This window comes from Papaver somniferum, chromosome 6, assembly GCF_003573695.1.
Source record: "Papaver somniferum cultivar HN1 chromosome 6, ASM357369v1, whole genome shotgun sequence".
Taxonomy (NCBI): Eukaryota; Viridiplantae; Streptophyta; class Magnoliopsida; order Ranunculales; family Papaveraceae; genus Papaver; species Papaver somniferum.
The window spans coordinates 138129101-138147642 of NC_039363.1; the positions used below are offsets into that span (position 1 = coordinate 138129101).

Here is an 18542-nt window from a genome sequence, read left to right on the forward strand (position 1 = left end):
TGCAAAACCATCGAATCAATTGAATGCTATTAGAACCCTTAGGAGTGGTAGAGTAGTAGACAATCAGGTAACCATGCCCGATAGTGAACATACTGTAGTTCACCCCTCAGGATCTCATCCCTCAGGACCACTAACTGAGGGGACTGATAAAATTTCCGATGATGCCAATTCGGTTCCTGAGAGGTCTGATTCTGTGCCTAGAGCCCCATTTCCCCAGCTATTAGCATCAACAAAGAAGGAATCGAACTTTAATGACATATTGGAGGTTTTTAAGCAAGTTACCATAAACCTTCCTTTATTAGATGCAATTAGGCAAATTCCTGCTTATGCCAAGTTCCTTAAGGATATGTGTACGCGAAAGCGAAAACTTAGCGTCCATAAGAAAGCCTTTTTAGCTAGTCATGTAAGTTCAATCATTCAGAACACTACCACTCCAAAGTACAAAGACCCAGGTTCCCCAACCATTGCTTGTACAATAGGTAAACACCGGGTAGAAAAAGCTTTACTTGACTTAGGAGCCAGTGTGAACTTACTGCCGTACCATGTGTACTTACAGCTAGGACTTGGTGAAATGAAACCTACTCAGATAACACTGCAGTTAGCTGATAGGTCTGTCAAAATTCCTCGAGGTGTTATCGAGGATGTTCTTATTGAGGTCGACAAGTTTATTTATCCAGTGGATTTCGTGGTCCTAGATACCCAACCTGTCCCTGACCCAGAGAACCAGATACCTGTGATTTTAGGTCGCCCATTCTTAGCTACGTCTAATGCGATCATAAACTGTCGAAATGGTGTGATGAATTTATCCTTTGGTAATATGACTATCGAAATGAACATTTTTAATGTCAGTAAGCTACCTTATGAGCTAGATGACACATGTGTTAAAGAGGTGAATATGATAGAATCCTTAGTTCAGGAGTCATTACCAAACATCTTGTCTGAAGACCCATTAGAGAGTTGTCTATCCCATTTTGGTTTAGATTTTGACGATGATAGTACCATTGAACAAGTGAATGCTCTATTAGATTCTACCCCTGTGTTAGACACTGATAGATGGAAAGCTAGGTTCGAACCATTACCAGCTTCTGAGACTACCTCAGTTCCTTCCTTAGAAGAGCCCCCTAAGTTGGACCTCAAACCACTACCAGATAACCTGAAGTATGTGTTCTTAGGCCCATCTGAGACTTTACCTGTGATTATTGCTGCCGACTTGGATAGTGATCAGGAAAGTAGGCTAGTAAAAGTACTTCAAGATAATAAGGAAGCTTTAGGGTGGTCTATAGCAGACATTAAGGGTATTAGTCCTACCGTTTGTATGCATCAGATTCATTTAGAGGAAGACTCCAAACCGTCTAGGGAGATGCAACGTCGACTGAACCCTAACATGAAAGAAGTAGTTCGAAAAGAGGTGCTTAAGTTGTTAGATGCGGGTATTATCTACCCAATTTCAGACAGTAAGTGGGTCAGCCCCGTTCAGGTTGTTCCCAAGAAATCAGGTATCACTGTAGTCCAGAATGAGGATAATGAGTTAATCCCAACCCGAGTGACCACGGGATGGCGTGTCTGTATCGACTATAGGAAATTGAACAAGGTCACAAGGAAGGATCACTTTCCCCTTCCTTTTATCGACCAAATGCTAGAGAGATTAGCTGGATATAGTTTTATTGCTTTTTAGATGGCTTTTCCGGATATAATCAGATCGTTATTGCCCAGAAGACCAAGAGAAAACCACTTTTACCTGTCCCTTTGGTACATTCGCGTATAGACGCATGCCTTTCGGGCTTGTAATGCCCCTGCGACTTTTCAGCGTTGTATGATGAGCATATTTTCTGATATGGTAGAACGGTTTTTAGAGGTCTTTATGGATGATTTTTCAGTGTTTGGTTCATCTTTTGATGAGTGCTTGCATCATTTGACATTAGTGTTGACTAGGTGTAAGGAAAAATTTAGTGCTTAATTGGGAAAAATGCCATTTCATGGTTAAATCAGGAATTGTTTTAGGGCACATCATTTCTTCAAAGGGTATAGAGGTAGACAAAGCCAAAGTTGACCTTATTAAGACTTTACAGGTCCCAAAAACCGTAAAAGACATTAGGTCATTCCTAGGGCATGCAGGTTTTTACCGTCGATTCATTAAGGATTTTAGCTTGATTTCTAGACCTCTTTGCAATTTGCTTGCAAAAGATGTTAAGTTTGTCTTTGATGATGCTTGTTTAGAGGCTTTTGAGAAGCTTAAAAATTTACTCACTACCGCTCCCATAGTCCAGGCACCCAACTGGAACCTACCCTTTGAGATTATGTGTGATGCTTCAGATTATGCTATAGGCGTTGTGTTAGGTCAACGAGTAGATAAATTACTTCATGTGATTTACTATGCTAGCAAAACTCTGAATGATGCCCAATTGAACTATAAAACTACCGAGAAGGAACTGCTAGCCATCGTGTTTGCCTTGGATAAGTTTAGATCCTACCTATTAGGTTATAAGATCGTAATCTATACCGATCATGCTGCTTTGAAATACCTTTTGTCTAAGAAGGACACCAAACCTAGATTGATTAGGTGGATCCTATTGTTACAAGAATTTTCTCCAGACATTAGAGACAAAAAGGGTGCTGAAAATGTAGTAGCAGACCACTTATCCAGGTTAGTTGTTAGTTCCCCTAGTGATGCCCTTCCTATAAGGGATAGCTTTCCTGACGAAAATTTGTTCTCTGTTTCCCAATCACCTTGGTATGCAAATATAATGAATTATCTTGTTACTGGCCGTACCCCTCAACATTGGGGTCAAAAAGATCGTTCTAGGTTTTTAGCCGAGGTTAAGCATTTCTTTTGGGACGATCCTTATTTGTTTAAGTATTGTCCCGACCAGATTATTAGGAGATGTGTACCTGAGAGTGACCAGTCCAGTATTCTCTCCTTTTGTCATGAACATGCTTGTGGGGGTCATTTTAGTGCTAAGAAGACTGCTGCTAAGATATTGCAGTGTGGATTTTACTGGCCTTCACTGTTTAAAGACTCCCATAGTCACTGTGTTTCTTGTGATCGTTGCCAGAGGTTAGGAACCATTTCCCGTAGAAATATGATGCCTTTGAACCCTATTTTAGTGATTGAGGTCTTTGATGTGTGGGGCATTGATTTTATGGGTCCATTTCCTAATTCTTTAGGTTATATTTACATACTTGTCGCTGTAGACTATGTGTCTAAGTGGGTTGAGGCGGTTCCGTGTAAAACAAATGACCATAGGGTCGTAATTAAGTTTTTGAAAGAGAATATACTTACACGTTTTGGTACACCGCGAGCTATAATTAGTGATGAGGGTTCACACTTTTGTAATAGATCGTTTGCTCTATTAATGAAACAATATGGTATTACCCACAAAGTAGCTACCCCGTATCACCCACAGACTAATGGTCAGGTAGAGGTTTCCAATGGGGAAATTAAGCATATTTTAGAGAAAACAGTTAATCCTAATAGGAAAGATTGGTCGTCGAGGCTTACTGATGCCTTATGGGCTTACCGTACCGCGTTTAAGACACCCATTTGAATGTCACCCTACCGTTTAGTATTTGGCAAGGCATGTCACTTGCCTGTTGAGTTAGAGCATAGAGCCTATTGGGCTATGAAGCAGTTAAAATTTTCACTTGACAAGGCAGGAGCTCATAGAAAGATCCAGCTCGATGAATTGGACGAGATTCGTAGAGATGCATACGATAGTGCTAAGGAGTATAAGAACAAAATGAAACTTGTGCATGATAAGAATATTTTACAGAAGTCATTTTCTCCAGGTCAAAAAGTTCTTCTGTATGACACTCGTATGCATCTATTCCCAGGGAAACTACGCTCTCGGTGGACCGGTCCTTTTGTGGTCCGTACTGTTTTTCCTCATGGCGCTATTGAGATTGAGACATCAGATGGTACTAGTTATTCAAAGGTTAACGGTCAGAGATTGAAGCCCTTTTTAGAGACTTTTCCTACATGTGATGTTGAGGAGGTCCCTCTGGAGGACCCTGTTTACCCTTGATTGACCATCGAGGCGATTTGTATGTTGTATAATATTTTTGTCAGTTTTTGGTTTCACTTCACCCAGGTACTATATTTCCAAACTCTCTCTTTACTATTTACTCATGTTACTTATATTTTTGGTACTGTTCTTTCATTCGAAACATTGAGGACAATGTTAGATTTAAGTTTTGGGGTGGGGTAGAAACTTTTTGTTTTAAATAAACTCCAGAGCCTAGAAATTTATGCATATTAAGGATAGCACTAACCAACCTAAGTGGATTGAAGCATTTTGGTTGTAGGAGTTGAGGAACTAATCTGATTAGATGGAAACATCTAGAAGAGTCTATTCATAAAAGCACAGAGCTCAGGTGTTAGAAATAACATGATAGTTTCACCATATCTCGTTGAGTCCTTTTCACTTCTATTTTTATTTTATTTTGTTTTTAAACTATGTTACTCTAAGTGATTAGGTGGGGCTCACGATTCAAGTTGTTACCAATGCTAGGGTGAATTAGAGTGATTGAGATACCATGAAAGAAAAAAAAAGTTGAAAAAGAAAAAGAGAGAAAAAAAAGAGATAAAAAAAAAATTGAGACCAGACCATTTGACCAAAAGGAATAAATTCAATAAAGTCGACCACTGGTACCCTTGTATATGCCAGCTGTGTTGACCTAGAGTTAGAATTATCAATCACTGGTTCCCTTGTATATGCCAGTGTGTTGATATTAGTCAGACTAGTATCTCAATCCATTAGGATAGGTTCATTTTGGCGGAGGCCTTCAGACAGATATGGGAAACGCCGTTCACTTAGTAAACATCAAAACCATCTACGTTTTTCTATATCCATCTCTTAATCTATCCATGTGATTGGTTTGACTCCGAATATTGATGTCCATAGTGCAACTATCTGAGTAGAGCTCTGTCATTTTATATGAATTTTAGTATGCTTGAGTGCAAACTCGTGTACAATAATTGGAATTTCGCATCAGGGTATTTCTTCCTGTAGTCAATAAGTATGCCAACCAAGGAGATTCTTTAGTGCTTTCCAAGGTTCTGCGTAGATAGCTAGGGTCTGGAGTATAAAGGTTTTGTGGGTATACCTCTGGTAAGCCCTCCCGAGACTATAACTCGGACACTAGGGCCACCTAGGGGTTTAAAGGCTTATTGCATACGCTAAATGCAATCGACGATGCCTGCGTCAGTGAGTTAGGATTTTATTTTTCAATTTCATCTTTGCTCGAGGACTAGCAAATAATAAGTTTGGGGGTATTTGATAGACACATTTTTGTGTCTAATTTTTCTCGATTCTATAATTGATAGTGCTCATTTTTGTACTTATTACGGTGTTTTATGTGTGTGTAGGTATTTTTGGCCAATAATCATTTTTGGAAAAATCGGCTCGAAAAGTTGGTAAAAGCGCCCGGAGGACACATGCTATTCGGACTCTCACTATGGATAAGGGGTACCCAAATTACTAAGTGGCACCCTCAGGACACCCTCAAGGCAGATTCTATTCGCAACCCTGCTCTGGATAGGGGGCGCCTCTTCTTCACAATTCAAATGAAGCTTTTTGGCGGGAAGCTGTTGCAGCAGCGAAGCAGATCTGGAGATCGGATTTTGAGCGATTTATAAGGAGATTCAATGGCTTATTTTCGTTGGACTGGACCTGTGATATCATAACAGCGTCGCTGTGATTGATTGGACCCAACCAATTGGGCTAGATAGGCCGGGAGAAGCAAACAGAGGAGGTGAAGTTTATCGGAGTTGTTATCGTCTTTTGGGTGAGATTATGTCGGAGTTTGACGTGGATATGGATTGGGATTATCTTGATTCATCGAAACAGGGTTGGTAATCCCTTTTGATTCGAAAATAGATGAGGAAATCATCGAGTTGGATAAAACAGGGAGTTCCGTGTATTCTCGGATATTTTGGTTTATGTATGGAAGTACCAGAGGATTTTACGTTATGAATTGAGTCCTTATTCAGTCTACAGGGAGTACTTGAGAGTTTGGAGAACCAAGTTGACGCGTAGATAAGCTTGGAAGGGAAAGAAATCCCGAGACTTGAGGTGGATAAAAAGATAAGAATAACTGAGGATTTCTTGAGATTCAATCGACCTGTGGGCTATAAAAGGAGTTCAGATAGGTCATAGAAGGAGTACGAACAGTTTGGGGTAGTTTAGAGAACCAGAGGAGACAAAAATCACGAGTTGCAGGAAAGATGTTCTGCTGGTGCTGCTGAAGAACACGAAGAACATCAACCCACGCCCAACTGTCGCAGAACACTGTCGTTGTTCTACAGCACTTCGCTTCTATCGTTACTGTAGCAGTCTTATTCCTTCTGTTTCTCTTGTAACAGTCGATCTGCAACACATATAAACGTTGTGATTGAACTGTTTTACTCCCTTTGAGTCTCTTCACCTTTGAAAACACCTTTTGAGCAATGGAAAAATATTTTGAACCTGTTTTTGATATGAGGAGATAAACCCCATTGCTGAGGCGATAGAGGAAGCTATTTTCCAATAAAGAGTGGTATTTTCTATTTATCTTATTTATTACAATTATTTATATGATTATTTTCCTTGTTTGAGAATTGTTTTAATGATTTTTATTCAACAATTGTGATTTCCATTGATGGTATATGCTTGGACTTAGGTTTTTGATATCCCATGCTTTTGATTTACACTTGTTATTTTAAAAATCTACTTGTTGCAACATCTTAGAATCAAATTAAACGAAAAAATTGAATAAATATAAATATTGGATTTAAATCACTTTGAACTTGGAAAATAGTGGAATCTTAGCCTCAGTGTTCTTTTAATATTGATAACAACATCATCTTTGTTTGAGTTTTCTATTTTTGTTTTAGAATTTAAGTCTATATTTTATCATTCGCAAGTCTGAGAATCGAACCACTTTTATCACTATCTACAATCACATCAATTGCAGATCCCCATGGAGAAAAGCATTACTCACATCAAGTTGAGTAATGGTCCAGTTGAATTGAACTGCAAGAGAAAGAACAATCCTCACATTTGTTGGTTTGGCAACTGGGCTAAATGTTTTTGTGAAGTCAAGTCCTGGTTGTTGATGAAACCCCTTTGCCACTAGTCTTGCTTTATATTTGTCCAGTGAGCCATCTGCATTATATTTGATCCTGAAGACCCACTTGCAGCCAACTACATTTTGCTCAGGAGAAAAAGGCACATAAGACCAAGTACCAGCATTTAGTAAAGCTTCATGTTCCTGAAAAAGGGCTACCTTCCATTTTGGATTCTTTATTGCTTGAGAAAAGCATGTTGGAACTGGAGATGCTTTATCACTTAAGTAAGCTGCAGGCAATAAATGTTTAGTGGCAATCATAGTTTTTGGTTTAAACACACCTCTCTTAGCCCTAGTAATCATGGAATGATCATTTTGAGGAATGACTTTAGTTGTAGTAGTGGGAGTGGAGGTAGTGAGTATTGGAGGAGGAACTGACTCAGGAATTGAAGGAGCAGTAGAAGCATCACAAGTAGGAATGATGGATGGAACAGTTGCAGAAATAGTATGAGATGAAAAAGTTTTGAAAGGAAAACTAGATTCATTGAATAAGACATGTGTAGAGATATATACTCTGCCAGTGGTGAAATTATATCATTTATAACCTTTGTGATAAAGATTATAGCCTAGAAAGACACAGTGCTTACTTCTAGGTTGTAACTTATTTGATGTATATGGTTTCAGCCATGGAAAGCAGGAGCAACCAAAAACTTTCAAAAAATCATAATTAGGAGACTTATGAAAGAGAAATTCAAAAGGAGATACAAAGTTTAGAGCTTTTGCTGGTAATATATTGATTAGATAATTTGCAGTTTGAAAAGCCTCTACCCAAAACATGGCAGGGAGACCAGGTTGAATCAAAAGAGTTCTACCAATGTCCAAAATATGTTTGTGTTTTACCTAAGCAACACCATTTTGCTCAGGTGTTTTGGGACAAGAAAAATCATGAAGAATTCCTTTTTGAGTAAGATAATCTTTAAGAAGATTGCCAGTAAATTCACCACCATTATCAGTTCTAATACATTTAACAGACAAAGAAAAGAAGTTATTAATGAAGACTTGTCTGAAATCAGATTTATTAACTAGTGGAAAGATCCAACAATACTTAGAGTACTCATCTACAACATTAGCATAGTAGTATGAGCCTGAAAGAGAGCTGACATGACAGGGACCCCATAAGTCCATATGAAGAAGCTCTAAAGGTTGAGCAGCAACAGTACTAGAAAGACTAAAAGGAAGTTTGTGCATTCTTCCCAGTTTACAATCATTACAAAATAAAGGTGTGCTAGAGACTTTAGGTAGTTGTAATTGATGGCACAGTCTTTGCAAGGTTTGAAAAGATGGATGTCCAAGTCTTTTGTGTAGAATATCACTGGTGATGAGAGAACTGGAGTATGCAGCATGAGCAATGTGTGAATTGAATTGAATAGGGTAAAGACCATTTTTATGTGGCCCTTGCAAAAGGATCCTCTGAGAGGTCAAGTCCTTCACATAAAAACCAAAAGAATCAAAAGTTAAAGAGCAGTGGTTGTCTGTGGTGAATTTGTGAACTGACAAAAGGTTTTGAGAGGCTTTTGGCACAACAAAAATGTTACTGAGAGTAAAGGAATGATCATTCACATGTTTTAATGAGTGGCCAATATGAGAGATGTGCATACCTTGGCCACTAGCTGTTGAAATCATCTCAGCACCATCATAAGGAGAAGAAGTAGTCAGATTAGCATCATTAGAAGTGATGTGATTGTTAGCTCCACTATCTGCATACCAGGGAGAATCATCAAAAATATCTGCAGCTGCTAACATTTCCTGAAGATTTGCTGGTGGAGGTTTGCCTTGATAGGAGAAATTAAGCCTTTGGTGACATTCAGTAGCATCATGATTCTTGCCTTTGCAGATTTGACAAGGTTCAATTTCAGAAGTAATGCTTCTTCCATAGAAAGGTCTTGAGAAGAAATTAGGATTTGGATGTCGATCACCTCGACCTCTTGATCCACCTCTATGAAAAACTGATTTTGAGTATGAAGGTCTAGGAGTGTAACTAGAAGTAGGTTTGAACTGTTGATAATGTTGAGCCGCAAAAGCTTTGGCTTCAGAATCAGTTTTGGTATTGGTTACAGCAATTTCTTCATTCATGAGCAGATTGAACAGTTCCTTGCTTGATACTGGAGGATTACGAATTCTAATGGAAGTAGCAAAGGAATGATACTCTAGAGGCAAGCCAGATAAAATAGTTACCACCATTTCAGTGTCTGAAATTTGAGATCCTGCAGCTGCAAGTTGATCTTGAAGGCTTTTAATCTCCATTAGATATTTTGATACAGAACTACTCATTTTGAGAGATTGAAGCTTGGTACGAATATGAATCGCATGAGTTGCAGAAGTATGAGAAAATCTTTCTTGAATGCTAAGCCACAATCCTCTAGAAGTAGCAACACCAGCAACATAACCAACAGTTGAATCAGAAATTGTTGATTGGATCCAAAGAAGAAGAGTTGTATCTTCAGCAATCCAATCTTGATATTCAGCTAGTTGATCTCTTGTGGTTCCTTGATCAGGACATGGAAAAGAACCATCGATGAACTTTTCAACCTGGAATTTCTTGAAAAGTGGTAACATTAAAGCTTTCCAGGTGATGAAATTATCATCCTTGAGTTTCAAAGGGATTATATGAGCAATAATATTGAGCGGAAGTGTGGAAATGCGAACATTAGGTCTTTGATCCATTGAAAGAAATCAAGATTTGAGATAAAATTGAAAAACAGAAATCAAGATTTGAACAAAAAACGAAAGTAAATCAAGATAGAAGCTAGTATGATGAACAAAACAAATCAAGAATTTGAGGAAATCTTGATAGAAGAACGAATTGAAAAGTTTAAAAAAAAATCAAAAGTAGATCTGAGAAAGTTTGCAGGAATTGAAGAAACAAAGAATACCGGAGAAAAAATAATCTTCACCCAAGAGATTATCTGTGAATCACTGTTGCAAGAGAAAAAGAACACAGAGTTTTGTTGAAGATGAAGAAAAAATCACCATTGAAGGATCAAAAAGCTTAAAAAGCTTAACCTGCTCTCGGTACCATAATGACAGGTGAAAGAAAAATGATATTTCATCTTAATGAAAATCAGTGAATTGTACTTACGAGAATTTGTCAGGACATTACATTTATATAGACAAACCAATCTACACTATACACGTGTAGTCACAACAGAGATTGGTTGCAGAAAATATAAGGACACACACTCTAAAGATAAGGGCACCATTAAAATTGACCCATGCATACAGGGAAGCCAATCAGACAACGGACAAACTAGCAAACGAGGCGATCGATCATCAACAACAACCAATTACATCAGCAACAAGAATTTGGGACAACATTTGTCCATCCTTTTTTCCAAATATTGTTCTAGATGATAGAAATGGAGTAACTTATACCCGCACCGTTAGAACTGTACTTCCTAGTTGAAAATAAATAAAAGCTACCTTTCAAAAGAAAATGTAAAAAATGGCATCCGAAAGCACAATTTTATGTAAATCGATGTCTTTAATCAAAAAACTATTGAATGAAAAGTTTAATTTGTTTCGGAACAGAATGACAGGCGTACCCGCATGCGTCTAGACTAGTTTATCACAAGAGCGAGCCCATATTTTAACCCCCGCCCGCATTGTACTGACATTTCAAACGGGTTTACGCTCACCCATCGGGTCTTCAAAAACGCGGGAAAATAAATAGCTAACTAGGGCACATCCCCTCTTTTATCACCACTCGTCGCTGAATCCCTCTTTCTGCTTCACAATCATGGATATCAACGATCTAGACGACGATGAGGAGTTTGGATTCTCCAGGAATTACTTCCTGGCTAAAGAAATGCGCGGATCTGGGAAGAAAAAATCTGCCCAAAAATTATCTGACATTGATGTAGTTGATGAGCAGGTCTTTACCCTCTTTTTAATTTCTGAGCTTTTCTTTTATATGCTAATGTTTTAATTGCTAATATTTATCTGTGGTTATGATTGGTGATTTTGGTCTGGGAACGAATGTGCAGGAACTGAGAGTTGCAGTTTCTAATATTGAGACTAAACATGAGAAAGAGATTGATAAGTTGCTAATTAGTTACAAAAGCTTATACCCAAAATGGGTTTTTGAATTGAGGTATAAAGTTCGATTTTTTTAATTTCAATTTTGTACATTAGATTCAAATTTGAGTTTCAACTGTGTAATTCATCCCCCATTTGCACCTTGCCACCGCGAATGCACAAACAAGAAAAGGCACAGTGCCATCCTAGATTCCTTGGTAAGCGGGGGTAAATTGCACCTGGATTCAGTCTCCTCTCTTGTCTGTTTTGCGATGGTGCACCTGTATTTGTTCGATGTGTTTGGGGGAGTTGTTAACTTATTTTTATGATGAAATTGGTTAAAATGTTTTAGGTGTGGCTTTGGTCTTTTGATGTATGGGTTTGGATCTATGAAGGCTTTGCTTGAAGATTTTGCTTCTACAGAGTTGACAGATTGTGGTGTAATCATTATCAACGGCTATCTTCAGTCAGTCACTGTTAAAAATGTAGTACATTTGAGCATTTAGGAACCAATATTTGTTTGTTTCGTCAAAGGGATTTTTCATTTGACGTCTGCAATTCTTTTAAGTGTAGGTTGTGTCCACCCTAGCTGAAATTCTCTGGGAACAGCTAAAGACCAGACGTAGGTTTTCTGCGGGGAGCACATCTAAAGTTCAACAACCTTCCAGTTCGCAATCCATGGAAGATCTTCTTGCATTTTTAGACAGTTCCAATGCAAAGGAAAATGACTGCTTTGTCTGCATTGTTATACACAATATTGATGGACCTGGGTTGCGAGACAATGAATCACAACAGTATCTTGCACGACTTGCAAGCTGTTCCAATGTTCGTGTGGTTGCATCTATAGATCATGTTAATACAGCACTGTGTAAGAATTCACTTGGCACCACGTTCATGTGTTTTTCCCATTGTTCTATAATTCATTTTATACCAAATCTAACAAGCACTAGGTGTTGGATCCCAGATATATTCACTGTAACATAAAGGTTATGCCTTAGGTACTACCTCCAATCTGACTTTCTAACTCCATAGCATAGATAAATTGGCATCTAGAAATTTGTACATGTAGCATCATTTGTTGGTTTGCATGGCCGTTTATCTCACTGGTACAGTACAGTGGATCTTATCATTATTGGTGGTCAGCGTGTCCTGTTTCAGAATGTTTTAATTGGGTTCTTTTGGTTTCCCGACAAACCAGAACATTTGATTGATGACGTTTGGAGATGTAGTACATGAGGTTAGGGTACAGTCTAACTACCCCCTAGAATTACTGGTTCTTAAAGTATTGATTGTCTCTGTTATTCCTTTGTTAATTGAGTAGATATCTGTTTTGGTTCCAGTATGGGACAAGAAAATGGTCCATACACAGTTCAACTGGTGCTGGTATCATGTCCCGACCTTTGCACCATACAAAATTGAAGGGGTGTTTTTCCCCTTGATTCTTGCCTGCAGCGGAACAGCCCAAAATGCTAAAACGGCTGCAATTGTACTTCAGAGTTTGACACCAAATGCGCAGAGTGTGTTCAAGGTTCTTGCTCAACATCAACTGGCCCATTCCGATGAAGAAGGTAAGCATTTTGATGCATAATACTTCTGTGCTACTAATTTCCCGTAGAAAGGTGAGATTGAGATTTACTGTTTATCGTTCTAATATAGATTTACTGTTTGTCGTTCTAATATACCTGTGTTCTTTCTCAGGAATGCCAATAAACAACTTGTATGCAACCTGCCGTGAACGTTTTCTAGTTAGCAGCCAAATGACGCTGAATTCCCACTTGACGGAGTTTAAAGATCATGAGTTGATTAAGACTAGAAGACACTCCGATGGGCAGGATTGTGTTTACATTCCTTTTACATCTGAAGCAATTACGAAGCTGTTAGAGGAGATTGGCTGAATTTGTTATCTGTGAGTACATTTTACACAACAATATAATCAGGTTCTTCAAGGAACTAGTACTTAATTTGTTTTGTTCTTTGTTTTCAAAACATGGAAAGTGATGACCTGCCTCATAATGTACACTTGAACAAAGTACAATCTGATAGACTAGTGTTTGTCAACTATGCATCTTTAGTGCTTGCTACTGCAATATTTGTTTCAGCCATTTTCTATGTCCCCTTGGTCTTAAAGAGATAAAGATGGTTATATATCATTGCACTTGTTGAGATGGCAGTCACTTGATTTCAGTTGACTTATTTAGTATCGATTGGCATTGCTCCAAGCCTCACACTGCCCAACTCTGGGTTGTGTTACAAAAATGAACCATTTTTGCCATAAAAAAAACAGTAAGAGCTGCTAATCACCTTTTGTACAGTGACTGCTCATTAAACATTTCGAGGATTGTTTCATCAAATCCTGCCTTTGGCTAGGTGGAACTGATTGTTCTAAGGTGAACATAACAGATATGGAGGGAAAAGTTGGCATGTTCTTGGCTACAGCATCCCCTTTACAACAGGGTGTGTGACGACCCATTTTCAATCCTGTGTGGCTAACAAATCTTTTGAGATTGGGTTGCCATTGGGCTCTAGTTGTTGTTGTTGCTGAAAATGACAGTTTTAGTTGGAGATGGTTTTATCATGAACCTCTTGACAAGAGTGCCTGCGGAGGAGCTGTGGAGTTCATTGACTCACTGAGATGGGTCATGTGTCCCATGAGTTCCTTATGTCCAATGTGTTCCATGAAATTGGTGTGCACATGATGAAACGCGGTTTGTCTTGTGGGAATCAGGTCAAACAAGGTTTGAATCTTGAATACCAGCCCTATATTAGACTTCAAATGTTGAATAGATAAACAATATTCCAAGTGTTTCCTCACAGCAGGCAAAAGTAGAGTTCAATAGTAAATTATTCTGCTAGCCACTAGAAAAAGAACCATTTTACAGCCAATGAAACCCATAAAAAAAAAAGCAAAATAGAATTTCACATCTTATGTTTGCAATGAGATTTGCACGTTGACTTTGTTCTTGCATAAGTATACCGATCTCATTTAATCATCTTGATATTGTTCTTCTTCTTCTTTTGTACATAACAATGGAGGCAATTAATTCTGGATTAGCTTATGAACTTTTACCTTATTTGAGGGTGTATAAAAATGGTCGAGTTGAGAGGCTATCGCATTACCGAGATGAATTTGTTCCTCCATCGATTTTCAGAGATTTGAAAATGAGTGTTTCATCAAAAGATGTTGTAATTGTACCTCAAACTGGTCTGTCTGCAAGACTATATCTTCCCAAGTCAATCACCCACGCAGAGGAGCAGCAACAGAAGAAGAAGCTTCCCCTTCTCGTTTATTTCCACGGCGGAGCATTTTGCACCTATTCCACCTTGAATCCTAGATACCACGATTATCTAAATTCTTTAGTTGCAGAGGCAAATGTTGTTGCCGTCTCGGTGGAATACCGACGAGCTCCAGAGAATCCTCTCCCTGTGGCTTATGAAGATTCATGGGCAGCCTTAAAATGGGAACTTTCTCACTCTCTGTCCGATCAACAAGGCCATGAGATCTGGTTAAGTGATCATGCTGATTTCAATCAAGTTATTTTGGGTGGTGACAGTTCCGGTGCTAATATCGCACACAACATGGCAATTCGTGCTGGAATTACACCTGAGCAAATTTTCGGTTTGAAGCTTTGGGGGGTTGTTTTAGTGCATCCTCACTTTTGGGGGATGGAACCAATTGGTGTAGAGAAATTAGACATGGATTTGAAGCAAAGAGTAGACAAGTTATGGCTTACGGTTTGTCCAACAACAACAGCCGGTAATGACGACCCGCTGATCAACCCTGCAACTGACCCAAAATTTTCGAGCTTGGGATGCAACAAAGCGTTGGTATGTGTTGCAGAGAAAGACTTATTGAGAGACAGAGGATGGTTTTATTATGAGACACTGAAGAAAAGTGGTTGGGAAGGTGTCGTTGAGATTATGGAGTCTAAAGGAGAGGGTCATGTGTTCCATTTGCATAACCCCAGTTCTGAAAATGCTCTGAAGTTACCGGGTAATGAAAAACCCATTTCCTTGATGTCAATTCTTCTTTGCTTCTTCGATAAATCAAGTTCTTTCTTGTTCACATCTTGAAAATCAGCATGTGGATAGATTGAACTCCACCTCCTTAGCACCATTTTCTTGAATCAGGTGATATTTAGCTTTCTTTTTCTTGTAGTAGTTGCAGTATAGGAAATACCAGGATCGAACAAAAAGATCAGCATACTATTTTTGTTAACATTATTGTATCCAAATATAGAGATACTACTGATATCTTTCTTAACAATAAAAGAGTTGTTTGACTGACCCTTGAATAAGGGAGAAAGATAATCGGTTTCACTTTGAGACGAATAAGGAAAGTACCTTCCAAGTCAATTTTTCCTAAACATACGGGTGTAAGTTAGGAAAGTATTCCAGGAATGAGTCATTGTGAGCCTATGACCGATCCACAGTAGACGGAGAAAGGAACGGGTAATGGTGGATGAACAATGTAAATGAAAGAGAAAGGATTAGTCAGGAAATCAGAATTTCAAACTCTATAGTCCACTAAACACCACTGTTTATCCGGGAATCAACAAAAGAGATAAAACTATGACAAGGATGAAATCAAACACCACTGTTTTACAGAAGGGGAGAAACTCCAGTACCACTGCTACAAATGCCACCACTGGTTCAACAAAATATCCACCTGCAAATCAAACGATTAGCAAGACATTAGTACCCAGTTTATTAACCAAAAGAATATCTTACACATAAAACCGATATCAAGCAAAATATAGTGCAAATATCAATAAGGAATAAGATCAGAAAAACTTATTTTTGCACAAGATTCATCCACATGAATCAACGATCTAGGTAGTTAGATCATAAACCGGTGAAACGGAAGGTCATTAAAACAAATAGGAAAACAGATTAGATTATGAAAAAACAAATAATGAAAGATTTAGAAAAGATGATTTTAGATATCAGATCTCACGGTCACGATGACTGTTCATCTCCCCTCTGTCATACTGCTCAATCAAAGCACACCGATTTTCTTCTTTAAATGTATGTACCATTTCAAAAAAATGTTTCATCCAACTCAAAATAAGCTACTCCCTCCGTCCCACTCCTAAGTGACCTATTTGATTTTGGATTTTGTCCCAATGATAAGTGACCTATATCATTAAACAATGAGATATTCCGGAATTATCCTTTTAGTTAATTATAAAGAATATACGAAATATGCATAATTTGATAGGCATGTTTATATTCGTTACGTAGGTGTTTTAAAATGCTTTTCAATGGTATGAAGTTTGCGAACATCCGTGGAGTATTTTGAGAGGTAAACCATTTCTAAATTTCGATAGTTATTATTCATAAGGGTATAATTGTAAAAAATGCTTAAAAGTAATATTTTACTTGCTTGCCTTAAAAATTGTGCAAATTTCAAATAGGTCACTTAGGAGTGGGACGGAGAGAGTATTAAACAAAATTGGTATGCATTATGGTCACGCGCTATGGATATCACGTGTAAATGAGGAAACATCATATCCTTTGACGTTATAAACTGGAGGGAAGTGCATAATGTCAGTTCTTATTTGTCAATGCTAGAAATAACCTATGTTATAACTGCCTTTATTTAATGTGTGATTATTGTATAAGTGTTTGTTACATGACGTGCATCTGTTAAATTATTGGTGGTGTACTTATCGAAAATATTATATGTTTCCTCCGCCTTTTGAAGATCCTATTTCAACCATTAAACTTCAACGAATGATTTTCAAAGGGATAAATGGTTGTGTTATAGGTCTCAAATTATGCTCAATTTTGGTAAGAATGTAGAGTCTTATAAGAGAAACGTATTATCAAAATATTAGATTTAAATTCATTGTCGTTTGAGTTTTGTATGTTAGTGTGCATATAATACTGTCCACGGATCCACCCTCTTCGTTTAATACGGGGAATTTAGTAATATTCTTACTCTCATATAAATACGAAACTTGGTAAAGTTTAAATTAGTAGGTTTTAATATGAATTCATCAACTTTAGGATGTGCGCAGGGTAGTTATGACACCCAAAAATTCCTCAAAAGTTCCCACTAAGCATTGAACACATGATGTTTGTCAAATGAAAGTTCAACATTGGAACGGAAAATGTACTCAACTTTAGATTTTTTTCACCTTTATTTCAAAATTATGATTAGTTTACATAATTGTTCAAAATTATACTTTATTTGAATTAACTTATGTGTACACCATTATTCAAATTTTTTATTAATGATACCTTATTGCCAATCACCAAGTGGTCTGGTGGTTGGCATTGTTAGAGCACTGCTCGGTCGAACTCGCATGCGTTGCTATCTCAAGCATGTTTGTCAACGTTAGTGATCAAAACTATAAGTCTTGATTTCTAATCTACTTATAGATGTCTCAGACTAGGACATAGTTGTGTAGTTGAGCCTTAGACTTCACGCGTTCATCATTTGAAGACGAAGAACTACTAAGGAGAGCTTGTGAAACTTCATCAACAAAAGGTATGTGGAGACTGAAACTCATCTATCACTTGGAAAGTCTATTTCTACTCTATCTCCTATATAGAGCCATAAGTCGTGTTATGATATAGTTTTCTATATTACACATTTGAGATTCCGAGCTGAGTTTAACTCGCTTAAATGTTTCTCGGAATATGTGTTGGCAAAGCTTTCGCTTTGACCAAGTTCATCTTATATTCTTGACGCAAGTCAAAAGATGATCATGTGAAAATTAACGAGTAACATCTTACATGGTTTCTGTGATACAATCATTTGGTGTAAACCAACTGGGGCTATCTCAGTTAGCTAGGGTCGAACTCTCAAGTTGTTAGGTCAGAGGTTCGAATCCGGTCGCGGATCGTGTCAAAAAAAAATTCATTTGGTGTAGACTTGGAATGTTTCGTTATGATTATTCCAATAACTTGAAAATTGCTTTGATGCTAATAGTGTGTGAAAACGGTTATTGTCATCCTCTAAGAAAGTTTCAATGATTGAAATAAGAGTTTAGCAAACTTAACCATTATTGGATATGTCATGTTGTGTACTCTTGCACATATGTAATCCATGTCCGGGAACCATAATATGCGTACCCGTACGCATACCTGTTGGCTTGAGAAATCCTGGAACCTAAGTATGCGCACCCGTTCGCGTATTGGTGTAAGGTTCATGCCCGAATATTTCTACTGGGATTGGAAGTACGCGTACCCGTTTGCGTGCTGGTGAAACCCAATCTTGGTCCGGGTATTTCAAGTATGTATACCCGTTTGCATACTAAAGGTTAAAGTTCTAAAATCGGTTATGTTCATGAAAATAAACATTTATAAAATAAGGTATGCAATCTTTGCAAACCGTGGATATAATGTTCATGGATTGATTCGAGTGAATCAAACCGATTTTTCTTCAATTGTGTTCTTGTATACTTCTATGAGAATAT

The 18542-nt window shown here is 37.9% G+C and overlaps 2 protein-coding genes across 2 annotated transcripts; both read left to right on the forward strand.

Moving 5' to 3' along the window:
- The first annotated feature begins 10821 nt into the window (after nucleotides 1-10821).
- LOC113286236 (origin of replication complex subunit 2-like) lies at nucleotides 10822-13176 on the forward strand. The gene is made up of 6 exons (XM_026534901.1): nucleotides 10822-10975; nucleotides 11088-11194; nucleotides 11471-11603; nucleotides 11692-11986; nucleotides 12459-12686; nucleotides 12817-13176. Exons 1-6 carry the CDS (start codon nucleotides 10841-10843, stop codon nucleotides 13011-13013), a joined length of 1095 nt encoding a protein of 364 aa, XP_026390686.1. The 5' UTR covers nucleotides 10822-10840; the 3' UTR covers nucleotides 13014-13176.
- Nucleotides 13177-14097: 921 nt separating this feature from the next.
- On the forward strand, nucleotides 14098-15480 carry LOC113289488 (probable carboxylesterase 2). The gene has a single exon (XM_026538751.1). It carries the CDS (start codon nucleotides 14146-14148, stop codon nucleotides 15187-15189), a length of 1044 nt encoding a protein of 347 aa, XP_026394536.1. The 5' UTR covers nucleotides 14098-14145; the 3' UTR covers nucleotides 15190-15480.
- The last annotated feature ends 3062 nt before the right edge of the window (nucleotides 15481-18542 follow it).

Excerpts from the sequence above, each read along its gene's own strand:
- LOC113289488 (XM_026538751.1), top strand. The coding sequence starts at position 14,146 with ATGGAGGCAATTAATTCTGGATTAGCTTATGAACTTTTACCTTATTTG.
- LOC113286236 (XM_026534901.1), top strand. The coding sequence starts at position 10,841 with ATGGATATCAACGATCTAGACGACGATGAGGAGTTTGGATTCTCCAGG. Across the intron at positions 11,195-11,470 it reads AAATGGGTTTTTGAATTGAG|GTGTGGCTTTGGTCTTTTGA; the intron begins GTATAAAGTTCG and ends AAAATGTTTTAG. Across the intron at positions 11,604-11,691 it reads AGTCAGTCACTGTTAAAAAT|GTTGTGTCCACCCTAGCTGA; the intron begins GTAGTACATTTG and ends TTTTAAGTGTAG.